At 35.7% G+C, this 25,965-nt stretch overlaps 1 protein-coding gene across 1 annotated transcript in view; it reads right to left on the reverse strand.

Moving 5' to 3' along the window:
• Nucleotides 1–25,965, reverse strand: part of LOC150106947 (cell adhesion molecule Dscam1-like) — a 322,565-nt gene that overhangs the window by 23,138 nt on the left and 273,462 nt on the right. Inside the window, exon 25 of the mRNA XM_090393513.1 lies at nt 19,231–19,371. Coding sequence (XP_090249639.1) covers nt 19,231–19,371 — 141 coding nt within the window. The remainder of the gene's footprint in view (nt 1–19,230; nt 19,372–25,965) is intronic.

A 25,965-nucleotide genomic window follows, 5' to 3' on the forward strand; every position in this document is an offset into this window, starting at 1 on the left:
TCCATCTGTGAGTTCGTCATTGGCAGGATGAGAAGGTGCGTTGTCAAGAAGTAGCACAGCTTTTCTCGGCAAATTATTCTCTTTCAAATGTTTTTCTACAGTCGGTACGAATTCATTTTGGAACCAGGTTTTAAAGATTTCTGAATTCATCCATGCTTTCTTTTGATGTGTGTAATGTAGGGGTGGTGATTCCTGATTTTTCAGTTTTTTAAAAGCTCTATGTTTCTTTGATTTTCCTATTAACGTAAGCCTAAGCTTGTATTTGCATTACTGCAAGTCCAGATGGTGACTCGTTCCTTGCTTTTCTTGTATCCTGGTGCAGCGGCTTCTTCTTTTTTTGATGCAAGCGTTTTTGTAGGGAGCATCTTATAATTTAAATCGGTCTCATCGCAGTTGTAGAACTGCTCCCCAGAAATTCCCTCATTTTCAATAAGCTTAAAAAGATAGTCTTTGAACAAAAGTACAGCCTCTTTATCAGCGGATAAAGCCTCCCCACTTAGGTAATCTGGCGAATTCTGAATCGTTTTTTCCACCGATATAACCATCCATCACTGGCACTAAATTCTGAATCTTCTCCTTCTGCATGTATTTGTGGCTTCAATTGCAATGCTTTTTCCTGCAATATCGACCCAGTAACAGGCAAGCCTTTCCTTCTTAAGTGTTCATGTCACAAAAATAAAGCTTCCTCAACTTCTTTATGCTTACCTTTCAGCATCGTTTTTCTTACTTTCATTCCACTTCCACTAGCTTGGGCAGCACACACCACTTTTAAATTTCTACTTGATTTTTCTTCCAGTCTCCAACTGTACTTTTCCCGACTCCTACCTCTGAAGCAACAGTTTTTGTCCTTACCCCAGAGTCTAATCGCTTTATAGCGCGTAGTTTATCCTTCATAGTCACTACAAACTTTTTTCGTTTATCACCCATTTCGTAATCTTTAATTAAAAAAACAACGAAGCACACCAAACAACAATTTACTAACGTAACCAGGAACAGTGGCAAACGTATTCTGCACTTGTGGACATCCGATACACAACTGACGAAGCGGGCAAATCCGCACTTTGCATGTCTCAACTTGTGTTATGCACACGCCACGTAGGAGGATTGTAGCAGACGCCCGCTTGCAACGCCTTGGCAAGGTAAATCACAGTACGTATTCCTCATTTTATCACGGAGAATTACTGTATTATTATATTATATTATAATTCTCCGTGATAAAATCAGGGCTCCGGATAGTCGAGAGTCTAATGTGCCTTAGTCCTTATAAGGACTGGCTTAAAGGGGCGAAGCAAGAATGCTTTTCATATTCCCCGTTATCTGTAGGGGACAGTGTAGGGATAAGGTGTTATTGAGCAATTAAGGCTCTGATCATGGCAGGAGGGTAACAGCAATAGCCGAGCCTCAGTTAGAACTTCATTGGCTACAGAATTGCCACCCCTTACCCTCCAAGGGTATTGGATTGAATGAATCAATCCACTTTCCAGTCTAATGTGCGTCTTCCACACGGTCTCTATTAATTACCTTCAACAGAAAATAAAATGGTGTCTTCGAAATAATTGCGTTATAAATTTAAAATTTTGTATTTCTATAAAAATTCCTTTATAGAAATAGGACATATTATATAGATGCATTTATATTTCATAGCATAATTTATAGATACTTGAAGTTTCAAATATTTCGTAGCATAATTTATAGATACTTGAAGTTTCAAAAACAGACTAGACTAGAGAGCTTCTGAAATTAGCCCTTCTATTTTTTAATTCAATTAATTTGAATTAAGAAATAGTAGAAAAATTATTTAAAATAGTAAAAGGTGTATTAACTTAATACGCACATTCAAAGTATCCAAATGATTCTGCTTTCTTTCTTTGCTAACAGAGGAACCGTTCCAAGAAAACATAAAGGAAACAAAACATGTCACCCTTCAAGAGTTGCATCCGAACAACACACATACAAATAGCGAGAAACAGGAGTGATGATAAAATCAACTGGCGTCATTATCCTCCAGGATTCCTGCATTCTTTGGCCGATAAATATCGCATATGATGAAGAAAGAAAACCAAAAAAAAAGAATTCATCCCTCCTCTTCTGAGAGATGCCTACTTAAGTTGTTATCTAGTTTTCTCCTATGCTGAATTTTGTACACACGACGGTTGCCGAGTTACAGAATCTGTAAATCTGCATGTGATAAGCGTTGAAAGAAACAAAATACAACAAAAAAGTGTCTCACTGTTCGTTTTACTGTATCCAGTAGGGATAACAGTATGAAAAATCGAAAACTCGATACAGAAGTGTTAGCCATTAAGTTAACGTTTGGAAAAATTTGCCTCAAGGTAGTTGGATACCGTCTTTCGGAAGTAAATAAGAGAAATGACTTTTATCGGGTTTGTTAAGACAGACAATACTCAGAGAGAGAAAGATACCTTGACTAAAAAAATATAACGTGATTTGGATCTGAATTTTGTTTCGAGTTTTCCTTTTCCCAGCTTAACTTCTACAAAAGAAAAAAATAATCGTTACATCGATATCAAAATTAGGTGAAAAATATACTTTATACTTACTTGAAGAAAACGAAAATAATAGGCTTAACTTTTCCATTGTTTCTAATGGAAATTTAGAACAGTTCTGTTTTCTATTAACTTTTACATTAATTACATTTAAAATAATAGATTTCTAAACCGAAATTAAACCTTAAGAAAAAACATTCTTATATTGTAATTTTCCGCGCGTAATTAACTATTAAATCAACATACGAAAATATTGAGCTGTTTATTCTACATCCTCATCTGTTGTATCCAACAGTGCTATTTGTATAGAAATGAGAAATTAAAATCTGACGATCTCTAAGGTTACACAACACCAAGAAAGTAATTTATTCCGGCAAACACACACACACACACACACACACACACACACACACACACACACACACACACACACACACACACACACACACACACACACACACACACACACACACACACACACAATGTCCTAGTTGAACGAAGTGTCGGCTGATTTTAATGTAAATTAATTATTGTACGGAATTTGCGTCCAAACAAGTTTTTCCCTACCTAATTACGTTGAATAGTTTCCACCATTAGTCTGCCAATAATGACACACGAGGGAGCTGCTGTTTGCCATTGTTGGGCTCTTTGGAGGTTATTAACATGCTTCTCTCTATGACGCGACACCCTGAGGAGGTTCTGAAACTTTTCATCCCTCGGAGAACGTTTGGTAAACTGCTAATAAAAACACAAGGAAAGCTGATTACACTGTAGAACCAACTAACATCCGTTATTGGGAGGGTTCCACTGTATTATCTGCCATCTATCATAATCAAAATGCAATAAACGTGCTCGAAGTTTCCAATGAATGAAAGAATTGCCTTTCACATGTTCACTTTATTAGCATTCCTAAAGGAGATAGGTAACAGAGGCATTGTGCAGATAATTTTATCAAGAAACAAAGACCTATTGATCATTTCTATAGTGCGCAGAACCTTAACTCTTGTCACAATGCAAACGATTAGGACACGCGCAGTATATACGTATATGTATGTGTCCTTATAAGGACTGGCTTAAAGGGGCGAAGCAAGAATGTTTTTCACCTTCCCCTTTATCTGTAGAGGACAGTGTAGGGATAAGGTTTTATTGAGCTATTAAAGCTCTGATCATGACAGGAGGGTAACAGCAAATATAGCCGAGCCTCAGTTACAATTTCATTGGCTACAGCATTGCCATCCGTTATATAAGAACTGGGCGATGGACTGAGTCCTTGACTCTTTATCCCGTCATCTGAATGAAGAAAATCTGTGTGGATGGGGTGTTATTGAGCTAAAAAGCTCCAGTCATGGCTGGGTAACGGCAATAGCCGAGCCTCAGTTAAAACTTCATTGGCTACATCATTACCATTTGTTACCCTGGAAGTCCTAAAAAGGACCTGTCAAATTCGCCATCCGTTATTCTTAAAGTTCTTAAAAGAACTGGGCGATGGACTGAGTCCTTGACTCTTTATCCCGTCATCTGAATGAAGAAAATCTGTGTAGATGAGATGTTATTGAGCTAAAAAAACTCTAGTCATGGCTGGGTAACGGCAATAGCCGAGCCTCACTTAAAACTTCATTGGCTTCAGCATTGCCATTTGTTACCCTGGAAGTCCTAAAAAGGACTTTTCGCCATCCGTTATCCTCCCTAGATGAATTTAATACCTCAAACACATTTATTATTGAAAAAGGTGTGACTTTTAAATTGCGTATTTAAAAGATTTTTTTTATTAATGACTTAATTGGCTTTATTTTGGCATTTATATAAAAGTTCATACAACTTTTTATAAATTTGTTTTTAGGAGAAGATGTATACAGATACAGAATATTAAATGTTTGTTCTAAGTTCTAAATATATAAAACTACTGCATTAAACTGGAATTTATAAATTTTCCCTTCCTTCTATCTAATATTTCTGGACTTTTATCATCTCCACACCGCCAATACTTTTCGTCCCTTTTTGCGAAACGTTCCTCTTTATAAAAGAGACACGATCCCCAACACTGTATCAAACTGTACAAACACAGAGTTGTGAATTATTGCCTGTCAGGTCCTTCTTTTTTCTCTTTCTTCTTTTGTGTTCTATTAATTTAATATTTTATTATCCTGCTTTCGCCTACTCTGTAATTTTATTTACATAATTTTATTTAGATTTATTCGTTCTTTGTTCTCTGGTGATTATAATATTTTATTATTTTCTCTCTTTCTATCCTCCTTTGCCATCTCCTTTTGTTTCTTCCATGATCCAATGGACTGTCTGAAGTTCTTAACCTACTCCATTACTGACCATTGTTTGGGCAAAGCGATGAAAAGGTCATAAGGCCTGTTATGATCCGAAATCCTAATTTATTATTCTTTTGCTCTACATAGCTGAAAGAAGAAAAAAATGCTTCGTGATTATTTATGGGATACATGCACAACCACATTTAAGAAGGAAGCTAATGGGGAATCGATTCCCCTAAAAAAAAAAAAAAAAAAAAAAAAAAAAAAACGATGTACATGCGCACAACAAATCAAATGTCATTACACTCTTGGGTACCAAAACATTCTTTCTCTACTCAAAATAATATCTAAATTATATCGTTTTTATATGAAAAACATCTAAAATATGATAACCCAAGAACTTTTGCAATGATTTGTGTATTTATTAGGCAATGTTTTGGGATATTTCTAATAAATTCATATAATTTAAAAGACAATCAATTTAAAATTAGTATCCATTTTAAGAAGAGTTTCCATACTCCAATGTTCCATTGTAAACAAGATCCCAGCTGTGTATCAACATACCCAATGGACATGTTGGTACCCATTAGGTATGTTGATAAACTCAATGGGTTTATCGCAAAACATCTCATTCTAGCTCAGTCGGTTTTTAAAGTTCTTCGGCTGGAAATACTTGGTTAAATAAATAACATCCTATAGCAAATATTATTAAAATATTTGGTCTTCGCTGAATGTCTATCATTAAAGTGTCTTTGATAATGCTAGCTTGAGCGAAATGTCGATTTCTAAAAATTGTTCATATGTTATATCTTTGCATTCCATTTTGTTTCAGGTATTTTTACTCCAGAAAGTTCAACATGAATCAAGATTCTAAATCATCCGGGCACTAACTTAATTTAATCTAAACCCAACTTCCATAAAGTTATCTGGTTTAACCGAATTTTTAGGTATCTTAAAAGGTAGCTGTACTACGATAAATTACTGGAAAACCAAATTACATGGGATTGTAGATGGCTTTATCAATCACCCTTCTTGATCAGTGTTAATGCACTTGTAAAGAAGAGGTTATTCAGTTTGTTTTTATTGGAACAGATTAGCCGGACACGTCTACAGCTTTGAGGTCAGTTTGTTATGTGCTCTAATTTATTCTGGACACAACGTCAACTCAAAATTACTAGATCACAGCCATCCCAATATCCTGAGCTAAACTTAACGCAGACGTTGAGGATAGTCGCTGATACAAGACTAGAATAACATTAACCAAATCAATATAATTCACATCCCCTAAACCAGTGTGTATTCTAGCTGTATTCTAGCCATGCTTGCTATACACACAGACTTAATGCAGTAAAAATAACAAGTACTCAAAGGAGAAACTGAGTTTTTTTTTTTTTTAAATTTTGAATGGATTCAAGAAAATTAACAAAAAAGACAAAAATGTCCTTATTTTTGCAGCAGATCCTCAGTCCCTTTTCTTTCGATGTCTTTGCTTACGCAAGGAACCATATATATGACTGATGTTTTTCGAACACTTACTCATTGAAGTGTGAAGAATTAAAACAGTAAAACTAGTTTAATACTTTAAATCAGTGTTTTTAAAACGTTTATATCTGGGCCGAGGGCAATGGAGTTATACAATACCACCGAACCATGTGAAAGGTGAAGTCCCAAGCATATCCGTCACCTTCCAAAACTCAGTATAATATCTTGGGTTTAATATCACATAGTAAACTGAGAAGGACAGATAAACAGAAATTACGAAATATATAATTTATTGCCACTGGCGTACTTGTTATAAGACATAGAAGGATTAATTTTATTCATAGCAAATAAAACAGTTTTTCCCGCTACCTCTATTTTTGGAAGAAGAATGAAAATATCCCTGTATAGTGATAGATAAATATCCCCACCCCAACAAGCACTATACTGCAAATACAAGGAAAACAAGTAGCTTTATTGCACCACTAAATACAGTATGTGTGTCTACTAGTGTACACTATATGTAGCGAGAGTAAAATAGAAACATCTGGAATCAAAATGGAGATGAATTAATTTCTTTAATTCGATAATAATAATCCGTCATTTCTTTTGAAACTATTATTATTATTATTTCTCATTTCTACAAAAAAACGGTAGCCCTTTTACAGTGATAACGGATATAAACTCTACGAGATGTCTTATTATGGCCATGCGCTGAAAGAAGACCAGATTTGCGGTGCTGAAAATTAAAAATAAAATATCATAAAATAAAGCATCAGACTAGCCGTATACTGACTATTATCTGTGCGACAAGAATCAATAATTCCATTAACAGTAATTAACAAGACTAAGAACTGAATCAAGATATTCAGCATTCTTTGTTGCACATCAAGTGGTATCGTAAACTTGAAGATACAAGTAAAAATACTGATTTATTTATGTAATTAAATTTACTGTTGTTTTGCTTTCTAGCAAGTCATTTTGTTTTTATATAAGGAACTAATTTATTTTGTAATTTATTATCCTGTGTGTGTGTGCGCGCGCGCGCGCCTTCTAATAGTTGTTGCTTTCAAGGCAAAGAAATTTCAAGATTTGAAATTTAAAGTAATGCTCCCTTTGTTTTAAATTATTTTACTTAATTTTTATTTATCTTTTCCTTTAGAGATCTGATTGGATATCTGATTCTATTTTAATCTGACCGATAAAAGTTTGACCTAATTTCTTACGTAATTTTCTTCAAAGAAATAAATCTGTTAGGAGGACAGCAAGGTCTACAGAGTTTTAACTTATAGATGCACAAATATGTTCCTTGAAATGGAGTTTTGTATATACAAAAAGAAACAAAGTATTAATTTTTATTGATATGAAGAGTTTTTTACTTTTTATTAAGTATGAGATGAAATAAATCATAAATAATAAATACACTAAATATTTAATATAATGTAATTGAAATATTAACCCATACGAGAGATTTGAGATGCGGTGATTGATTCATTTAATCCAATACCCTTGGAGGGTAATGGATGGCAATGCCGTAGCCAGTGAAGTTCTAACTGAGGCTCGGCTATTGCTGTTACCCTCCTGCCATGATCAGAGCTTTATATTAAATGCTCAATAACACCTTATCCATACACTGACCTCTACAGATAACGGGGAAGAAGAAAAGCATTCTTGCTTCGCCCCTTTAAGCCAGTCCTTATAAGGACTAATTTTTTTGTTTGTGAAAATGGCCTTCAGAGATACAGAGAGAAAGTCCTTTTCAGGACTTCCAGGGTAACAAATGGCAATGCTGTAGCCAATGAAGTTTTAACTGAGGCTCAGCTATTGCCGTTACCCAGCCATGACTAGAGCTTTTTAGCTCAATAACACTCCATCCACACAGATTTTCTTCATTCAGATGACGGGATAAAGAGTCAAGGACTCAGTCCATCGCCCAGTTCTTATAAGAACTATAATTTTTTGTCTACTGTTATGTTTACCTGAATTTCTTCTCCAAATTTGAAGTTTAATATGTGATAATTTCTTATATCTGTTATCATGCACCGCACATCTTTACGCACTAAAGATAGTACTCAAATAACCATCTGCGTTATGGAACTGCATTATCGTATAGTAAGATCATTCATTATTACAACTATTAAATTCAGTGTCGTTTTTGCATGATATACTATATATTTAGCTATTAAAATAATCTTATTCAAATGGTAAATTTAAATATCGCGATTCTGAATATAAATTCGATCAAAATAAGGGGAATTTACTGTTATGATTGCAAATATTTCTCCTAACACACACACACACACACACACACACACACACACACACACACACACACACACACACACACACACACACACACACACACACACACACACACACACACACACACACACACACACAATCTCCCAGAGACCTAAACTTTGTTAAATTAAGCCTTAAGCGAGTTGTTGCAATATTTATATAATGCCGATTTTATTTTATTATATTTCAATAATTTTAATGAAAATTTTCATACAGGGTTTCGCTAAAATTATTTTAAGTAGTAGGCGCTCTCAAAAAAGTTTCAGTAACACTTTTAAAGACATTACGATATGTGGCTAGAAACGAGTGTTTGTTTTATGGTTCTTTATAGTTAGTAGTATTATTTTTAAGGGGCGTGTCTTATTATTAAGTACAGAAAAAGCAGGTTTTCAATTCGTTAAGTTCCTGTTTGTACTGTGGAAGGAACAGTGTTGATGTGCTTATGTATTCTAAACAGTGGGCCATCGTCAGCATACTGATATAATCTGATTCGCGCGCGTGCGTGTATGTTTGTGCAAGTTATGATGAATGTCATTGACGTATCTGGTGAACAAGGTAGGCGATAATATTAGTATTGCACCTCTATGTCATATTTGTATATTCAGGCTATGATTTGTGTCTCATGTTTTATTACTTTTGGTCTATCTAACAGATATTTCTTCAACCAAATATTCAGTGCTGAATTTTCTTATTCCAATAGACTACGGTATAATTTAGTTAGCAGTATTTCTTAGTCGAAAGGTATGGTTAGGTCTAAAGTATAAGCGACTCTTGTTTTTGTAGAGTTGCAGTCATGTCTGATAATATTTTTTATGTGGCTTCCACCCACGAAAGATTTTTTTAAACCTATAAGTACTTAGCCCGCTATAGCGGGCTAAGGATTATTTTTCGATTTTCATAGTCCGTAAACCCTGCTCTAGATATCAAACATGGGAATTTTTCAACTAACTTTAGGCCTGCAATAAGCCAGGCGATGATCTAATACAGGAACTTAGAAATCATCTCTCAATTAAAGATAATCGAAAACATTCATGCTAATGGCAGGATTCGACTGGACTAACCAAGCCGGAAATATCTTTGTGCCTTGGGATTTTATGTAAGACCAACTGTTTTGAAAAATAATTTCTCCACATCAGCGTTTCCCAAACTATGTTCAGCGGAACATAGTTCAAAGTGCGACAAGATCAAACGTATTTGAAAATCAGGCGCTCCTCACTTTGCGTGTGGATTGTGCTATTAAGGTCAGGTCTTGACTCAGCTGCCCGCGGTTGTCGACACTTCCGAGCGCCAGTGAAGTACAGAGGTATCTATTCTAGGAAACGTGCGGTCACAAACAAGGTCAGTGGGATGCGATGCGGCCCGGCGCCTGTAGTGTGCACTGTCGCATTTTTGCAATGCGATACAGCCTGCTGGGGCGATGTTGTGTGCTTAGCTTTACATTGAATACGAGACCGATGATACTCGACTCAAACCAAGGTATTTGGTTAAAATTTCAGGATTTGTGAAGTGTTCCATCGTAAGAAAAGCTGAAAAAACCTGCTCTTGATAGTTTCGTAAGTTTGGCTGTTCTAAAATTTCAAGAAATTTATAAAACGGATATATAAATGGGATAGATGACTCACCAGCTTGTCCGAGCGGTTAGCCTAGTGGCTATGCGCTTCGCAACCATATACCTGGGGAAGGAGTGTCCTAGGCTCGATTCCCGTCGACGACGTGAGGAGCTTAAGGATCTTTCTCAGCCATAGCCAAGTTAGCCGGTCTTGGGCGTGGACAGCAGGGCTTTTCCCTCCAGTTTATCTGTGATTTTTCATCCCGCAAGCAGGCAAACCTACCCCCTGAATACACGCTGCTATGGTCAAACCCCCCCCCCCCAGCGGCAGGCTCGGCGACAGGCCGGTTGGGGTTGTGCTAATAAAAAATCGTATCACAATGTACCACGCGGACTCTGCATTGGAAGCGGGATAAACGCGTAGAGGAGAAGAAGATGACTCCACCAGCTTAGTCAGTAACACTTTGTCTCTCTCTCTCTCTCTCTCTGTCTAACCAATAGACTGTGGATTCGAAGTCCGCTTCGGATATTTGTGAAAGTTTTCAGGTAGTAGATAAACGTCATCACTTATTCCATCTCCTCATCACCCTACTCATTATAGGCATGAAATGGCTTGAAATAGTTCCATCTTTGATCTCAGGAGCGGGGTTTTGATTTATCTAACCCTAGTACATCATCAATACTACGTAATATAGATTTACAACCGCTCGCTGGTTGGATTCAGACAGCAAAGTTCAGCATTTGTAATAATAATAATAATAATAATAATAATAATAATAACAACAACAGCAAAGGAAGTTTTGTATGTTTATGCTCTGTTTCGGGTTTGTGCTAAATAAAGCAAAGGATTCATGCACTTGTTTCTAATTTGTTTCTGTCATAAACGAGAACAGGTCCGTTTGTTGGATATCGCGCTCTCATTCTTCATCTAATGAAGGTTTTAATTTTTAATCCATCTTTGACGTTCCTGTCGGATTAAGGATGATTTTGTAGACATAAGCGATACCCGCCGGAAGGAATAACACGGCTGAAGTAATTGATTATCATCTTCTGGATTACAATGTTTGGTGTCTTTTAAGTAAGCATGATGAGCTTTGCTCATTGGAAACACGAAGCAAGGTTTAATATGACAAGTCTTGATGTGAATTAAAGGAAAATTTCAGATACGCAGTCTTCATCTGAGTGAATCGCTGACTCTGAATTATCTAAGCTTGATTTTCTCTTCTTAAAATAAGTCGTTTGAAAGAAGTTAGTAAATGAATCAATTATATGTCTTTGCCGGTAAAAGATGAACAATTCTGGATTACTTTGTTTGCTGTAGGAAGGGATTAAACGTGTCAATAATTCAAGGGTATAATCCCTAATTAGACACACATATGTCAGAAAGGAAGATTATCAAGTCGCACTGCGAAGACAACATCAATTCGAAAATATTGCTGTGAAAGGAAAGCTTTTCTCCTCCTCCTTCTACAATTCTCATTTCAAGTAGTTTGTCAAATGAAAGATTAATTTTCTTCCTTAACTAGGCATTGAATTTTAAAGTTGTCTGAGTCAGCTTTATTATTAATTGTTTTGAATATATAAACGTCATTGTAATAACAGGAAATTAATTTCTCGTCTCACTAAGATATGAGCTCGTCATAAATTTCTATTAAATTTTCAGACTTCTGGTATTGGAGAGAACAAGTAATTCTTATTTCGTACAGTAATAAGAAAAGGATTTTTGTCACTTCTAGTTTTTAAGATTCGGTCACAATTTACTGCCAAGATTAGTTTAATATGGTGGTTTAATTTTAAATAAGTGAGCTGATAGATAAGGTTGGGTTATTTGGAATTACAGTCAAACCAACTAAGCCAGTTTATTAGGTCTGTGAATTGCGTTTGTTCTTCCTGTTTTGAGGGATTAAGCAACCTGCACCTCCGACTAATTCGCGTTCATCTCAAAAGCCATAAATGATCGCTTCATAGACTGGATTCGAACCCACATCTTTTCAATCCAAGAGCTTCGTCGAAATCAATGAGTAGCTGATAGGAATAAATGGATTATAAAGTTTGCTTTACGAAGAGAATAACGAAATTTTTTAATATGCTGTATTATAGGAATTGAAATATATTATCCCACATCTATTGAAATAGATGAGAGGTTTGAATTTGTGTGGACATCTGATATGATCATGGATGAGTGGAGAAGTGTAGTCTTACTTTGAGTAAAATGAGAATGGATTGTGTTTTGATAGCATTCTGGTTCAAAAAGATACCCCCCCCCCGCACGAAAATAATGAGATCAATGATTGAAGCACTGGTTATGAAGGATCTTGCGGATTGCAAATAGCTCAAGACTTCAAATTTGTAAAATGAAGTAGCATGAAATGAAACAAACTGTTATCATAAAAGCTATGGAAAGAATTTGAGATCAGTGAAAAAATATTATTTATGTAAAGGAGGAAGACAGTGGATGAAAGTACAATGTGCAAAATGATATTCTGGAAATGGAGAAAGAGGGTATCAGACATGGTAGAACATTATAGAATATCAACAAACACCCATGAGTTTTTTCCAAACATTTTTTCTTTTTTTACAGCTTTTGTGTAAGGTGGAATATGTTGAAATCAATGTAAGACTTGATGTGTTGCAGCAAAGCATCGCAGCTCACTTGGTAGAGAGGTTGTATTTTGGTGAGAATGACTAGTTTATGGATGCGAAGAACCCCTGTAAGGGCTTTTCAACGGAAGGTGTTAGCCGGTCTCATAGAAGTGTTATTCCGGAAACATAGCCACAGAACATTCCTCATTTGTTTAGCTTATTTGCATTCTTTTTATTGTTTCATTTTAAAGTTAACAGTCACAAATGTATCCAACCTTGCTTCCATTTCTTTCAAATTCGGTAATTCTACTGCCATATTATTCTTCCAACATCTATATTCGTATTCTAGGAAATCCAACTCCGTCATGACCAAAACACCTACCAGTTGCCTCCGGACATGAACACATATTGTAATTTGATTTTGCGATATGTTTCGCCAGCTATAAATTAGGACTATCGATCAACTCTAATGCCAACCGCCATTGTTTACAAGCCGAATGCTAAGGTACTGCAGGTACGATATATTTCGCAAATGACCTTAATTTTCATTTGTTATTGTTGTTGTTGTCGAGTCCACTGAAGAGCTTCTAGATATGACCGTGGGCCTGTAGAACTGCTTTGGCAATTTCTTGAACTTTGATGGAGTAGAGCTTTTCTTTAGGGTTATTGTCAATTTTCTGTAGAGCAGCGGCAATTGCTGGACAAGAATAGATATGGGCAGGTGTTAGTTCGAATCCTGGACAGTTCTTGCATGTTTCATAACTTCTAGTGCCGTATGGATGAATTTTCATGCCTTAAAAATGTTCCGTTCTTTGCCTGGTGATGATTGTGGTTATTTCTCTATTTTCATTAATTTCACTGATTTTATTCTTCTTCTTGATAGTTTGTTTTACCAGTCTTCATTTGGCGACATCGTGAGCATCAGTTAGTGATAGTGGGTGTAATTTTTGAAGTAAGTATCTTGCTTCTTTGGCTAGTCTATCTGCTCTCTAATTGCCTTCAATATTTACATGAGCTGGTATCCATTGCAGTGTGCAGTTCTTATTTTTCAAATTTAAAGTTGTTAGTTGTTCATGAATTTCCTGAGAGAGTTTTGTTTTTCCATTTTTAATGCTTCAAGTGCAGATTTTGAGTTGCTGTAGATGGTTATTCCTTCTGTAGTATTTATTACTGGATTAGAGAGAGATAGAAATTAAGAGCTGCTTGTATGGCTGTTAGTTCACAAGTGAACATTTAAGCTATTTTGCCAGGTTGTGGTTTCGAATTGCATTTTCTAACCTCCAGGTAGAGTTATAAAAAACCCTGCTCCTCCTTGGTTTCCGGTCCAGGTGAGTTGGTGGAGTGATTCATCTGATGATCGGTCAGTGTAGGCAATGACGTGGTTTAGATTATTAAAGTGGTGTATAGTGTCAAGTCCTTTTCTTTTATTTACCTACTGTGAATCATTTTTTGAACATAGTTCTAGGAGATTTAAGTTAATCATTGCGTGTTTTGGTAGTTTTGTGGGAAAGAATGGCTATTTGTTTATTTCAATGGGCAGGTGCTCGAAGTCAATCTGTTTTCTAATTTCATGATCATATTCTAAAGTAGATGATCTCTTTAGTCTAGATTTTCTTATCCAGACATCGAAAGTCCTGAGTGACATGTGATTCTGTTGGTGGCTCCTGATTCTGTTAGTGAATTTAACTGTGGAGAGTTTTCTTCTGTCTTCAAGTATGTGAAGCCCACACATTGAGCTTTTAAAGTATTTGTGGATCAGACTGCACCTATGATAATTTTTGCTGCTCTTCATTGTACTCTGTCAAACTTTTCTTTAGAGCTAGTGGAAGCTCGAGCCCAGATTGTTGAGGCATATTCCATAGTGGGTAGTATGAGTGCTGTATATGCTGTATACGGTTTTGCACCCCACTTTGTTCCATAAATCCTTTTGATTATATAAAGCTTTTTAAGAGTTTTATTAGATATATTTGTGATATGGGTTGTAAATCTTAGTTCAGTATCTAGGGGTTAGACCGAAGTATTTCCGAGACTGCTTTTCCTATTTTATTATATATTTGATTTGGGGGATGTAATTGTGTCTATTTTTTCTATCAGTGGAGAAGATATTAAGCTTTGATTTTCCTGGATTTATCTGTAATTTGAGTTCCTTTGCCCATCTTTCTAAGCCTTTTATTGATTTATTTAGGACCTTTTCAGATTGTGAGGATTACTGCTTGTGTGCCAAATTGCTATTTCATCCGCATAGTATTCTATTTTTGTGTCATTTATCACGTGAGGATGAATATTGTTCATATAGATGAAAAATAGAAGCGGGCTTAGAAAGAACCTTGTGGGATTACAGCCCAAGTTCGATATATGCTGGAAGAAGTTCCATTAACTTTTACTTTAATTTTTCTTCCGTTCATGAAATCTGAAATTCATATTAATTCATTCTCCCTTGTTCCAGTATCGTATGCAATTTTTATTACCTTTTGTCTCCACACACAATCGAAGGCAGCTAATATCTGAGAAAATTACTGTTTTCTTCTTTGGTGGTTTTTCTTGAAAGCCATCTGTGTTTGATTGGCGAAGATAAAATAATTGATCTTCTGTACTGTGTTGGAACCTGTATGGTGTTTGGTAGAAGTTGATCTTGTTATTTTCTAAGAGCCAATTCATAAGTCTAATATATGTTATTTTTTCGTTTAGTTTGCAGAGAGTACTAGTCAAAGCTATTGGTCTGTAGCTTTTACAGTCACTAGGAGTTTTGTTAGGTTTTAGTAAGGGTATAATGACTGATGTTTTTCAGATTTTTGGCAGTTTACCTGTATTCTAGATTAAATATCTTTAGAAGTCGGGTTTTGGCTTTTACTCCCATGTTTTAAATCATATGTCCAAAGATAAGATCTATACCGGGTGATTTTTCAGGGTCAGTTTGACTAATTGCTGTTTCTAATTCTATCATTGTGAGGTCCTGAGTAAAGAGGTCTTCAGAAGCATAGGTTCTGCATTATTAGTAGATGTTTTGTAATTTTCCAGCAGCACCTTTTGTCTTCATTGTTGGTTGTGTTGTGTTCGCTTACATTTGAGTAATATTTGGCTAGAATATTTGCCATCTGTTTGTTTGTTGCTGCTGTATTAATTCCCAAGGAGATTGTGTTTGAAGAGTGATTAGTATCTGGAAGTGTTGCATCATTTAATAATCTGATGATATTTCATTGTTGTGATTCTTTTCTTGGATCTAGTTTGTTGCAGAATTCTTCCCACTTTTCTTGTTTGCAGTTTGAAATTTCATCTTCAATTTGTTGAGTTAATTCTATTAACTTCTTTTTGTTTTCTTCTGTATTATTTTGTTTTAACTGTTCGTTGATGGTATCTCTTTCGGTGATAATAGCGTTGATGTTATAAACTTTCCAAAATGGAACCCAGTTATTTTTCCCTGAGTCCTTTGGGAATTGAGTTTGCAGTTCTTTGTATGTTCTTAATTAATTCTAGAAGTTGCTGATCAAGTTCTTAACTAGTAGGAGTGCCAGTGCAATATGTTTCTAATAGTTGTGTGTATTTGAGCCAATTTGCTTTTCTGAAGTTCCAAGATCTCTTTTTCTGTGGTTTTTGTTCTAACTGCAATTTAATAGTTGTGATAATAGGCCTACTAATTAGTATTTTCCAGTGGGTAAGAATTGCAGTTTCATAATCTACTATTGTGATGTCTAATGCTGATTTTGTACCCGTTGTTTTTGGCAAATATGTATTTTGCTTGTTGTTTAATGATTTCAAGGTTTATGTAATCAATTATGTCCTCTAATTTTCATTTTCACATTAGTCTTAATTTTCATTTATCTCACTGAGTAGCTTTTGAGAAGGAAATGATAGTCATTTGCGAAACATTCAGTACCTTAGCATTTTTGATTCCACAGTATCAACCTACTGAAAAAATGGAAGTCCATAAGTGTCTCATATCAGCATACAACCAGGCAGCTAAAGTATTCCCTTATAGGATTATACACTCTTTGAAATGGCTGGGTTACTTAATTTCACTGTTCAGACAAAAGAATCTGTGTTCAGAGATCCCAGCCGCAAGACGGAATTTTATAAGTGTATTCTTGGATTTGATTCTCAGAGAGGTTCGCGCTACCAATTTTTACAGAGCGACATCCCACAAGACTTCTGTTAAAAACAACCACATCAGACATCAGATAATTAGACAGATCAATTTTGCTTAACAGATAACAGATTAAAAAAAAAAAACAGTCGCTCATTTTTAAGATATTTTACATATGAAACTAAAAATGGTGTATTAATATTATGTAAATAACAAATATTGTAAATTTATAAAAATTATCTTATTTTAAGAAAAACACTCAATACTATTTTTTTGTATATTGAAAATATATAATACTTAATGTTTAAAACAATTTTTACATATGAAAAAAAATAATTTCTCATATTTTGTTGTTATATCCAAGTAATGCCTAAATATTATCCCGTTAATTGCTAAAGGTAAAGGCATTTAAGATAACAGTGAGATATTTACAAAGCTGCTTAAGATCACTTAATTCTTGCGTGAGGAAAGTTAAACTAGAATATATTTTCGCTGTTTATTTATTTATTTATTCGAAAATGTTCTTAAAATAGCTGCGTAGCGGGGAATATGAAAAGCATCTTGCTCCGCCCCTAAAGACATAAATGTCAATTATCAAAATGTCAATTATAATTATCAGCCTTTATAAAAACAGAAAATAGAAACCTTCCGGAATCAGCAACGGTACCATTGATGACATTTTAGAAAGCTTTCGTATAGTAAATCTATTTGCTAACGTTATCTTGTACCGCCATAAGATAAATTCTCTAAGAAGGTTACGGCATTCCTCAAACACTGTATCTCATCAGGATATTTCAAATATAAAAATGCAATGTACAAACAGAGCTCTGGTCTAGCCTTAGATTGTCCTCTTTCGCCTTTTCGCAAATCTTTATATGGAAACATTCAAACAATGTTCGAGAAGAATACCAGCATAAATCAAAATTATGGGAAAGGTACATTGAGGATATATTCTTAGTCTGGATGCATGGACTACCTTCGCTCGTGCTTTTTTAGGAGCACCTCAATCATCAAATCAACATCCTAACATAAAATAAAATTCACCTATGAATCGAATCCAATGGTTCACTCCGATTTCTGGATCTTCGGCTAAGGGATTGGGAAAATTAAAAGGTTGTTTATTTCGAAAACACACACACACACACACAAGAACGTGCGCGCATTACCTATAGACTACTTAACTGACATGCGATTAGAGATTTTCTAATGAACAGGAAAACAGAGCTTTCATCACGCTTACATATATTAGCTCTATTTCTATAAAACTGGCAAAAATACTTAAATACAGAAAATAAAGTAGTATTTATTTCCCCCCTTTATCAAGATAAGATCACAACTCCGATCCCCAAAACTTTGACATGACCCACTTAAATATCCAGGTGTCTTTCGACTGATGACGAATGCAGGTCATACTATCATGGACAGTCAGACAGAAAAAATCTATTTAGCAATGCATTAAAGAACACGTCTGAGATATTGAATGCCATTGGAGTGAGCCATCAGCTTTATCATCACATGTACTCCTTCAGCCGACTCATATGACGATTCTGCAATGAAACATCAAGTGTTATGAGATAAATCTGCGTTATTACACCGTCGCTATCACACAAACGAAAGAGAAAATTGGGAATACTTGGAAATGGAATTTAGATTCAAAACATATAAATACAAATAACCCCATGTAACAATTTGTCGAAATACATTCTAGTCATGTTTGCAAAACGTGTGTACATGAATGCATAAACATGCACAACGTGCTGAACAATGCAGCGCACAAGTAGAAATATTTTCTTGAAAAAAATGAGAAAACTTCTTGAAAACATAACACACACTAGACTACAGAACTATTTACAGAAGTACAACATTATCTCACAAAGCCAATTAAACGAAAACCACCATCACTTTATTAGAAGACATCGCTTACGCCATAAAAATAGTTCTCGATAAAAACAAGTAAGCTGTCCTTATACTGCTTGACTTAACCAAAGCTTTTGATACACTTGAACATGACATACTACTCATCAAACTTATTCAATCGGAATAAGAGAAACACTGCATACGTGGTTCAGGAACTATCTCTCAAACAGAACACAAGTAACAAAAATAGACACATACTGCAGCCGGGGTATACAAATACAACATGGTGTCCCACAAGGTGCCATATTATCGCCAACTCTATTCAAGATGTTCATAACCTGACCACACGAAGTCAAATATTTCGGTACGTAGATGACACCGCGTTACTAGCAGTTCACACAGACATTAACACGGCTCTCGCCAAAGCACAACAAGACTTAAATGAAATCACAACATACCTCTACCAAAACTCAATTGTAATCAACGGCACCAAGACACCAATGTTAATAATACATAATCCAAAAATACATAACTATACTCCAAAGGAATACAGTAGACTCTCGACTATCCGGCCTAATGTGGCGGAAGGACAGGCCGGAGTTCTAGGTCTACCTTCTCCAACTGTACTTTCCCCGACTCCTACCTCCGAAGCAATAGTTTTTGCCGTTACCCCAGAGTCTAGTCGCTTTATAGCGCATAGTTTCTCCTTCATAGTCACTACAATCTTTTTTCGTTTATCACCCATTCCGTAATCTTTAATAATAAAAAAAAAAAAACGAAGCACACCAAACAACAATTTACTAACGTAACCAGGAACAGTGGTAAACGTATTCCGCATTTGTGGACATCCGATACACAACTGACGAAACGGGGAAATCCGCACTTTGCATGTCTCAACTTGTGTTATGCACACGACACGTAGGAGGATTGTAGCAGACGCCCGCTTGCAACGCCTTAGCAAAGTAAATTACAGTACGTATTCCTCATTTTATCACGGAGAATTACTGTATTATTATAATTCTCCGTGATAAAATCCTGGCTCCGGATAGTACGGAGGCCGGACAGTCGTCAGTCTACTGTACTTTTCAGCATATCCTAAAGAAATATATCTATCTATCCCAATACTGCGTGTGTAGAAGAGATATCCCAATCCGTTTTGAAGAGATATTAACTATAAAAAAAACCTTTACTTTGATTTTGAAAATACATCAATTAATATTTATACATTATTTGGAAATATAATAGGTGTATTGTTATGTTTAATATATTTAATATTATTATTATATTATATTATATTATATTATATTATGTTATATTATATTATATTATATTATATTATATTATAATGTTTAATATATATTAAAATATTTAATATTTATTTGTATATCTTTTCAACATGAGTCTCTCACTGGGTCAAGTTCCAAAAGAGTGGAAAGAGGTTAAAATTGTTCCAATTCATAAGGGAGGTGATAAGAGTAAGGCTTTGAATTATAGACCAGTCTGTGTGTCTGGAGTTGTGGTCAAGGTATTAGAGAAGTTAGTTAGGAATAAGATTCAAAATTGGGTTGACAACAGAAAAATGCTCTTTGGCGGCCAGCATGGATTTACTAAAGGAAGATGATGCTTTAGCAACCTGCTTACTTTTTATAATAAAGTGACAAATGCGTTGGATAAGGGTGTTGCATATACGGTGGTATATTTACATTTTGCAAAGGCGTTTGATAAATTGCCTCATGATAAATTTGTTTGATAAATTGCCTCATGGCAAGCTGGTAATTAAATTGAAACGGATGGGGCTGAACAGTAGATTGGTTCGCTGGGTTGGAGATTGGCTGTCTATGGAGGAGCGATATCCCAGAAGAGGAAAGTTACTAGTGGTAGCTCAAGGGTCTGTTTTGGGTCCATTAAATATTACTATCTGGATAAATGATATCTGGAGAGGTCTGAATGGTGATGTGCAGTTGTTTGCAGATGATGCAAAGTTGGGGAGAGCCATCAGGAGTAGCGTGGAAGCTGTAGCTTTGCAAGAGGACTTGAATACACTGGCTGAATGGGTAAATAAGTGGGGATGCCAATTCAATGTTTCAAAGTGTAAGGTTTTGAAATTTGGGAAGCAGAGATGGGATGTAAAGTACACAATCGGTGTAAATATCTTGGAAGAGGTAGAGGAAATGAGAGATCTGGGAGTGATTGTAGACAATGACCTAAAATTTCGTGGACATGTTACTAAAATAGTGAAGACAACACAGCGGATAATGGGAATGATGCGGAGGATATTGACTTGTAGAAGTAAGGATGTTAGGGTTCCTTTGTATAAGGATTTGATCAGGCCACATATGGATTACTGTGCACAGATCTGTTCACCTGGTTTTCAAAAAGATGAAATTGCGTTGGAAAAAGTTCAGAGGCGATTGACTAAGGTGGTTCTGGTCTCTGGAATGTTGAGTATGAAGACAGATTGACAAAATGCAATTTACAGAAATTGGTGGAGAGAAGGAGGAGGGGGGATATGATTGAGACATATAAGCTGTTAAGAGGTTATTACCAGATTAATGTCGGGGAGGTTTTGCACAGAATGGGTGAGGATAGAAGGAGAACAAGAGGTCATTCCTGGAAGCTGTATAAGGAGGGTGTGAGCAAGGGAGTGAGGAGCAGGTTTTTTGCATGGAGAGTGGTGAGTGATTGGAATGCTTTGCCCAAGAGTGTGGTGTGTGCAGAGACAGTGAATATATTTAAGGCACAGTGTGATAAACTGTGTATATAACAGTGGACCTCTCACGATGAGTCTTTGACTCTATGGAGGTTTTTATAATTTTTTTTTTTAATAATAATAATTTTTTTTATTGTTCTTTCAAATATTTACATATGTACAAAGATCATCTATTCAGTATATTATTTTACAAGATTCACCACTTTGTGCTACATATAATGAGATTTAAACAGTAATGATGATAACAGTTATTTATATATATATATATATATTTTTTTTTTATTGTTGTTTCATATATTTACATATGTACAATGATCATCTATTCAGTATATTATTTTACACGGTTCAGCACTTTGTGCTACATATAATGAGATTTAAATTGTAATGATGATAACAGTTTTTTTATATATATATATATATATACAATCATAATAATAATTTACAATTATATTGTTCAGAGTTACATAAGTTGTATAATATTACATGTTGTGGTTTACTATTTTTTTTTTCAAGTTTGAAAAGGTGTGATTATACAACAGTATATTTACACATCTGCAGTCTGAATATCATGTGTCCTTATTTTCACAAACATACGGTGTAAACTCATGATTTACTTTTAAGATATTTTTTTTTACATTGCATATATTTGTTACAGTTATTATATACATTGCATACATTTGTTACAATTATTATATACATTACATTCATTTGTTTACATATGATACATTACTTTACATTTGTTTACATGTGATATTTACATTACGTACATTGGTTTACATATAATACATACATTGGTTTTCTTGTGATACGTACATTACATGCATTTCGTTACATATGATACATCTTGGATGAGAACTAATTTTTTTCCTTTCATCCTCGAAGCTTAAATGTAAGCTTATCTGAGGATGACACCAGTTGGTTATTATGTATTTTTTTTTTTTTTTTTTTTTTTGCTGTGTTAGGATGCTACGGAATCTACGATTGAGAATTTCGCGCGCGCGCACTCACACGCACGCACGCGCACACACACACACACACACACACACACACACACACACACACACACACACACACACACACACACACACACACACACACACACACACACACACACACACACACACACACACACACACACACACACACACACACACAATAAATTGGAATGTACTGATGCGTCGCTGAACTGGAAGCCTGAGCGAATATATTGTGTTTCATTAAGTTTGTATGGAATTTTGGGTGCGTGTTTCTTGTTCGTAGTATGTCCTTAGAGCTCTTTTCAGGCTATTGTAGTTTGTAAGGTTTCTGTATTCAAAAGGTAATTTGTTTATCATGTCTGGGATGTAGAAGTTTCGCGTGGCCTTTCCGTAGTGATTATTGTATTTATATGTGATATAATTAGTAGCCTGAGGTCTTGTTATACGGTATGTATTTCTAACTGTCCTGTAGTTGGCATCGAAATAATGTTTTAGCAAGGCTGCATAGTGACATAAATGTTTTGCTGTCAGTATTTTGTGTTCTGCCATTGCAATGTTTATAAGGTCGTGATTTTCTCTTTGTTCCCAAAAGATCAGTTTTGTCATTTTGTACTGTAGCGACATTAATCTATTTAATTTGTAGGGTGCACAGAAAGCATACGTTGTTATAGCGTATCTTAGTATATTTTGGCATAGTGCTGTGTATATTAGTGTTTTTAGGCGTATGGGAACTATGTCTTTTAATCTGTAGAGTTTGCCACTTATTGTTCGGAGTTTGTTGTGTAGATGTTTTATATGGCTATTCCAGTTCATATCTGCATCGAGGTAAATTCCAAGGTATCGTATCGTTTCAACCTGAGTGATTGTAGTGGTTTTGCTGTTCTCTGTGTTTTTTGTGTTGGAAAGTGGATGTTGGATGGTTATATATTTGTTATCAACTGGTCGAGTCAGTGGATTTCTGAATATCATTAATTTTGTCTTTTCTGAGTCTAGGTGTATGGAGTTTTTCGTGAGCCAGTCTATGATCAGATTTATATCATGTTGCATATTTGTTTGGGCTATGCTTGCGTTATTATGGATGGATATTATTGCTGTATCGTCTGCGTACTGGAATATCTTACCTTTGAGTGGTAACTGATTAATATCGTGCGTGTAAATGTTGAACAGAGTCGTGGAGAGTACAGTTCCCTGTGGCACTCTACAGGTTACTGGTAGCTCTCTGCTTCGGATTGATCCGATACGTGTGATATGCTTTCTATGTTGGAGGTAGTTTGTAAACCACCTGTGAAGAGGCCCGTCTATTCCAACATGCCTCAGCTTTTCTAACAAGGTTTGATGTGTAAGTGTATCGAATGCTTTGGTTAGATCTATAAAGACTACCATGGCTATTTTGTTTTTGTCTAAGGCGGTATTAATTACGTCTGTAAAGTCTTCCAAGAGAGTTGTTGTTCCCTTATTTTTCTGAAAACCATATTGTGTTTTGGGGATAATATGAAAGATCTCAGTGTATGCTGTGAGTTTCTTCATTATGATCCGCTCCATAATTTGATTGATAACTGGTAATGTTGCTATGGGTCTGTAATTGCTGATTAAATTTCTTTTTCCTTGTTTGTATATGGGTGTAATTATGGCGGTCTTTAGCATACTTGGTATCTGTCCTGTTTTAAATATTTTATTTATTAGTTTTAGTAGGATAGGACTTAAACTAGTTGCATGTTGCTTTATATGATACCATCTATTCCTGGGCCTTTGTTTGGTTTGATTTGATGTATTGCTGAGAGAAGTTCTGCTTCTTTTATGGTTGGGAACCATAATGTCTGTTTTGATCGCGGTCCAAGTGGAGGATTTCGTTTTGTGATTGGGGGAATATTTCTGTGAAGTTCTTGGATGGAGTCTGCAAAGTATTGGTTAAAGTCATTTGCTAGTTGTTGGATAGGTTTTGCGTCTTTCATGAAGCTGTGTTTTATGGTTTCGGAGGCAGTGGTGTTGGGAACAGAATCTAGCATCTCATTAATCAGATGCCAGGTTTGTTTCATGTTGTTTTGTGCGGAGGTTAGTTTGTCTCTGTAGTAGCTTCTTTTTGCATTTCTGATTTGTGTTGTAAGGCGATTCCTTGTTATCTTATATTCAATTTTTAAAGTTGTGTTATTTGGATATCGCTTTAATTCTTTCCATAAAGCGTCCTTTCTATGTATTTCTAGGATTAAGTTTTGTGTTATCCAAGGATTTTGTGCTGTTTTTGATCGAATTCGGACTTTCTTTGTAGCTTTCTTTAGTAATAATAATAATAATAATAATAATAATAATAATAATAATAATAATAATAATAATAATAATAATAATAATAATAATAATAATATTTGTGTATATAATAATAAATATTTGTGCCCTGGTTAAAGGTGGAGCTGTTGGTGGATGATTTAGCTGTATAAAGTTGTTTACGCGTCTTAGCGAAATATTTTTGTTGAGGAGTATTTCTTTTAAAATTATGACGTTCAGGTTGAGCACATTGCATATAGGTTTGTGTAAATTGTCTACTGGTTTTTAGTGAGTATACTTTATGAAACTGTAGTGGTAGAGAATGTGCAAGCAACTAAACCTAATTTGAGTAGAAGCTTATTACAGCACTTTAGATATGTGTGTACGTTGTATGGAACTGCTTAAGAATTTCTGTCACTAGTACTGTGCTGCTCAATTTAGTTAAGGAATCCTAATATAAGTCTGGTTTGACACCGTCGAAGCCTTGCTGGTCCCAAGCCCAGATAAACGGGGAGGGTTAGCGAGGGGCCAACGACCCCTCATGTAAAAACCCTTTGGTCACGAAACAAGCACCACGGAAACCTCGAAGTTCGGGCGCCTTTGCGACGATGATTATTAATCGTTTTGGGACCTGGAATATACGTTGTTTGGTGAAAGAAGGAGCTCTTTTTAATGTGATGAATGTCTTACGACAGTATAAAATTGGACTTTGTGCTGTATAAGAGGCGCGATAGCCAGGCCATGGCTCGACCCACTATCAGGGGTACACGCTATGCTATAGTGGTGACGACAGAGGACGAAAAATCCTCTGAACTGCGTTTTTAGTTAGTGATAGCGAGGTGCCCAGACACAAGCGGCAACCATAAGAAATGAAAGTGGAAATCTATTAGCAAACTCAAAAGATGCTCTCGCTCGGTGGTGTAGATATTTCGAGAACTTGCTGAATATGCAGGAACGCCAGTATCTGAGGATTATACTCCTTATCAAACTGCTGAGCCATTTATTGAAGAGCCGACATTTAGTGAGATCACTCGTACTATCCGTGTGCTGAAAAATAATAAGGCTCCAGGAGTGAGCTGCATACCGGCGGAGCTCCTGAAGAATGGTGGTGACGTCCTGCAGCAGCAGATGCACCGGCTCATCTTGATGACCTGCGAGAAGAACGACTGCCGGACGAGTGGAAGGAGTCGCTGATCACCCCAGTATATAAGAAAGGAGATAAGACTCGATGCGGCAACTATAGGGGCATCTCACTGCTGTCGACTGGTTAAAAGGTGCTGTCTAACATCATGCTAATGCGCCTCCCAACATATGCAGAAGAGTGCCTTGGTGACTACCAGACGGGCTTCAGGAAGAACCGTTCTACAATAGACCAACTCTTCACGCTGCGCTACGTTTTCG

Source organism: Typopeltis vanoorti, chromosome 5 (assembly GCF_054136105.1).
Source record: "Typopeltis vanoorti isolate ZY-2024b chromosome 5, IOZ_Tvanoo_1.0, whole genome shotgun sequence".
Taxonomy (NCBI): domain Eukaryota; kingdom Metazoa; phylum Arthropoda; class Arachnida; order Uropygi; family Thelyphonidae; genus Typopeltis; species Typopeltis vanoorti.